Source organism: Lithobates pipiens, unplaced genomic scaffold (genome assembly GCF_037356315.1).
Source record: "Lithobates pipiens isolate NorthernLeopardFrog02 unplaced genomic scaffold, aLitPip1_a1.2 Scaffold_19, whole genome shotgun sequence".
Taxonomy (NCBI): domain Eukaryota; kingdom Metazoa; phylum Chordata; class Amphibia; order Anura; family Ranidae; genus Lithobates; species Lithobates pipiens.
The window spans coordinates 128874639-128878172 of NW_027507764.1; the positions used below are offsets into that span (position 1 = coordinate 128874639).

The following is a 3534-nucleotide window of genomic DNA, read 5'->3' on the forward strand; positions in this document are numbered from 1 at the left end:
ATTTATTAAGAAAATATCCCTCGGATGGATGGCAAAAGAATTGTTTCTTTCTTGTTCTTTTTTTTTTTCTTCTTCTTCTTAGCGGAAACCTAATAAAAGTTAGAGCAGAGGGGGGGCGGGTCTGGTCCTTTTGGTGACGTAGACGGAGGCAGATCAGCCAATAGGAAGCGCCCCCCTGGTCTTTCTGCCAGCAAGAAATATAAGAGCTCAGGAAAGTTTTGCAGCAAGTCAGAAACACGTTCGTGTCTGGGGACAAAGTGATAGTGCTGGGCTTGCTTGGTGGGATCCTGTTGGAGAAGGAGCCCTTTCTCTTGTGGTGGGGTGCTGGATTGGACATCTATTTGGTCGGGGCACCCCTCTTTTTTTTTTTTTCCTCCCTCCCCCCCTCCCTGCCTGGGCTCTGTCTTCTCTCCATAGTGGTGGTAGAAGATGATGCAGGAAGAGTCCAGCTCTCCAGTCTCCCCCGTGGACAGCTTGAGCAACAGCGAGGAAGAACTTGACAGGCAGCAGAGCAAGAGGGGATGCAGGAAGAAGAGAACCAATAAGAAAAACCCCGACGAGCCCGACAGCCCGACCTCAGTGAAAAGGAACAAGAAGGCCAGCAGCACCGGCAGCAGTCCCCAGTCCTTCGAGGAGCTACAGACCCAAAGAGTCATGGCCAACGTCAGAGAGCGACAGAGGACCCAATCCCTCAACGAAGCCTTCGCGGCCCTCCGAAAGATCATCCCCACCCTTCCCTCTGACAAACTCAGTAAAATCCAAACCCTCAAACTGGCCTCCAGATACATTGACTTCCTGTGCCAGGTTTTACAGAGCGATGAGCTGGACTCCAAAATGGCAAGCTGCAGTTATGTGGCCCATGAGAGGCTAAGCTATGCCTTCTCAGTGTGGAGGATGGAGGGAGCCTGGTCTATGTCTGCATCTCACTAACACATCTCAGGCGACAAGGACACTCACACAGGTAAGACCATTGGCGATCATTGACCCCCTACTGCCCAGCCCTGGGCTTCTACTGTTTACTGAACCCCTGATGGCCAGTCTTGGGCTCCTTCTAATGACTGACCCCTGATGGCCAGTCCTGGGCTACTTGTGCTAACTGACCCCTTGCTGGCCAGTCCTGGGCTTCTCCTGATAACTGAACCCCTGATGGCCAGTCCTGGGCTCCTTCTGATAACTGACCTCCTGATGCCCAGTCCTGGACTCCTGAGCCCCTAATGGCTAGTCTTGGGCTCCTTCTGAAAACTGACCCCCTGATGGTCAGTCCTGGGCTCCTTCTGATAACCGACCCCCTACTTTCCAGTCCTGGTCTCCTTTTGATAACTGACCCGCTAATGGCCAGTCCTGTACTCATTGTGATAACTGACCTCCTGCTGCCCAGTCCTGGGCTCCTTCTGATCACTGACCCCCCTCATGACCAATCCTAGGCTCCTGATCACTGACCCCCTGATTACCAATCCTTGGCTCCTTCTGATAACTGACCCCCTACTGCCTAGCCCTGATCTTCTGATAACTGACCCCCTACTGCCCAGTCCTGAGCTCCTTGTGCTGACACCCTACTGCCCAGTCCTGATCTCCTTCTGATAACTGACCCCCTACTTCCCAGTCCTGAGCTCCTTGTGCTGACACCCTACTGCCCAGTCCTGATCTCCTTCTGATAACTGACCCCCTACTGAACAGTCCTGAGCTCCTTGTGCTGACACCCTACTGCCCAGTCCTGATCTCCTTCTGATAACTGACCCCCTACTGCCCAGTCCTGAGCTCCTTGTGCTGACACCCTACTGCCCAGTCCTGATCTCCTTCTGATAACTGACCCCCTACTGCCCAGTCCTGAGCTCCTTGTGCTGACACCCTACTGCCCAGTCCTGAGCTTCTTCTGATAACTGACCCCCAACTGCCCAATCCTGGGCTCCTCATAATTGATTCCCAACTGTCCAGTCCTGGGCTCCTGATAATTGACCCCCTACTGTCCAGTCCAGGGCTCCTTCTGATAACTGACTGCCTGATGGCTAGTCCTGGGCTCTTTCTGGTAACTGACCCCCTGCTGCTCAGTCCTGGGCTTCTTGTGATAATTGACCCCCTGATGGCTAGTCCTGGGCTTTTTTTTTTTTTTTTTTTTGTAACTACCCCCCTCCCTTCCCATCTGCAGAAGTCACAATACTAGGTTAGATCATAGACAGGGGGGCCTAGAACAGGGATCTTAATGAAACTGGGGAATGTGGAGAGCTGGGCTAAGCCTAACAAAATAACAAGGCAAACATTTCTGTCATTTCCAGGGGACTGCCTGTGGCTAGAGCCTCTATTTTCATTAGATACCTTCTAATTTTGGGCTAGTTTGAGATCTGCAAGTATTTCTTTCTTAGATGTGATCTGAACTAGATTGGACAGTGTTGTCCTCTTGTCCCGTTATCTGAACCGTTATGTAAGTCATGTGACCTACTAAAACCGTTATGTGCATTGCCTACCGAGCTGTAGAGCTCCATCATTAGTGTATGTAGGGCACTGATACATCGTTACCTGTCTGGCACTGGGCATTATTCATCCTATTAATCATCTATTTTACTACAACATTGCTTTCTACACTTGCTATCTTACTACTATATTTTATTTGTTATGGTTTATTATACATTATTATAATATATTATAAAATGTTATCTAATCTATAACCAGTTAATAGGTAAACTGTAAGTAGTAGCAATATGCTTCTCTCACTAAAAATATCTGTACAAAATGTTTGTACGTTATTACATAGTAACAATATGTTTCTATGGTGTATAATAATAGCTTGTTTCTCTGAGCTAAAAACAAATAGTGAGAAACATACCAATAAAATACATTATGTACTAACATCTTTCTACTGTGTTTTACCATAATATAGTATATAGTAACAATATGTTTCTCTGAGCTATAAGCAAATACTGAAAAAAATGCCATCAAAATACACAACATTTTTACTACTGAACCGATAGATAGTAACAATTTTTTTCTATAGTATATAGCAACAATGTTTCTCTGAACTATAACCAGAAACTGAAAACATACCAATAAAATACATAACCTTACTACTGTGTATATAATAACAATATGCTTCTATAGTATATAGAAACAATGTTTCTATAACCAGATACCGAAAAACATTGCAATGAAATCTAAAATCGTTCTGTATTTTTTATTTTATTTTTTATAAAAAAAAAAAATGGTAAAAGAGTGTTTTTATAGTATATAGTAACAATTTAATTATTTGAACTGTAACCAGATACCGAAAACATTTAAATAAAATACATTCTGTACTAAAATCCTACTACTGTGTTGTACTATAATATAGTGTTTCTCTGATAGATATTAACAAACATTAGAGTACATTTTTTACTAAAAGTGTTCTGTTTTAATAGATTATAATACAACATGGTTCTGTGAGCTATAAACAGATTCAATATGCCCAGCATAAAATAGTATTAACTCTACACTATACATCACTGTACACCTACATTAAACCTTCATTGAACCAATGTGCACTGGGCATTCTCTACTAAATAA

General features: G+C 44.3%; 1 protein-coding gene across 1 annotated transcript in view; it reads left to right on the forward strand.

Annotated features, from left to right (window-relative positions):
- The first annotated feature begins 207 nt into the window (after window positions 1-207).
- LOC143996284 (twist-related protein) overlaps window positions 208-3534 on the forward strand; it is a 4709-nt gene continuing 1382 nt past the window's right edge. Inside the window, exon 1 of the mRNA XM_077491257.1 lies at window positions 208-961. Coding sequence (XP_077347383.1) covers window positions 430-930 — 501 coding nt within the window. The 5' untranslated portion in view covers window positions 208-429 and the 3' untranslated portion in view covers window positions 931-961. The remainder of the gene's footprint in view (window positions 962-3534) is intronic.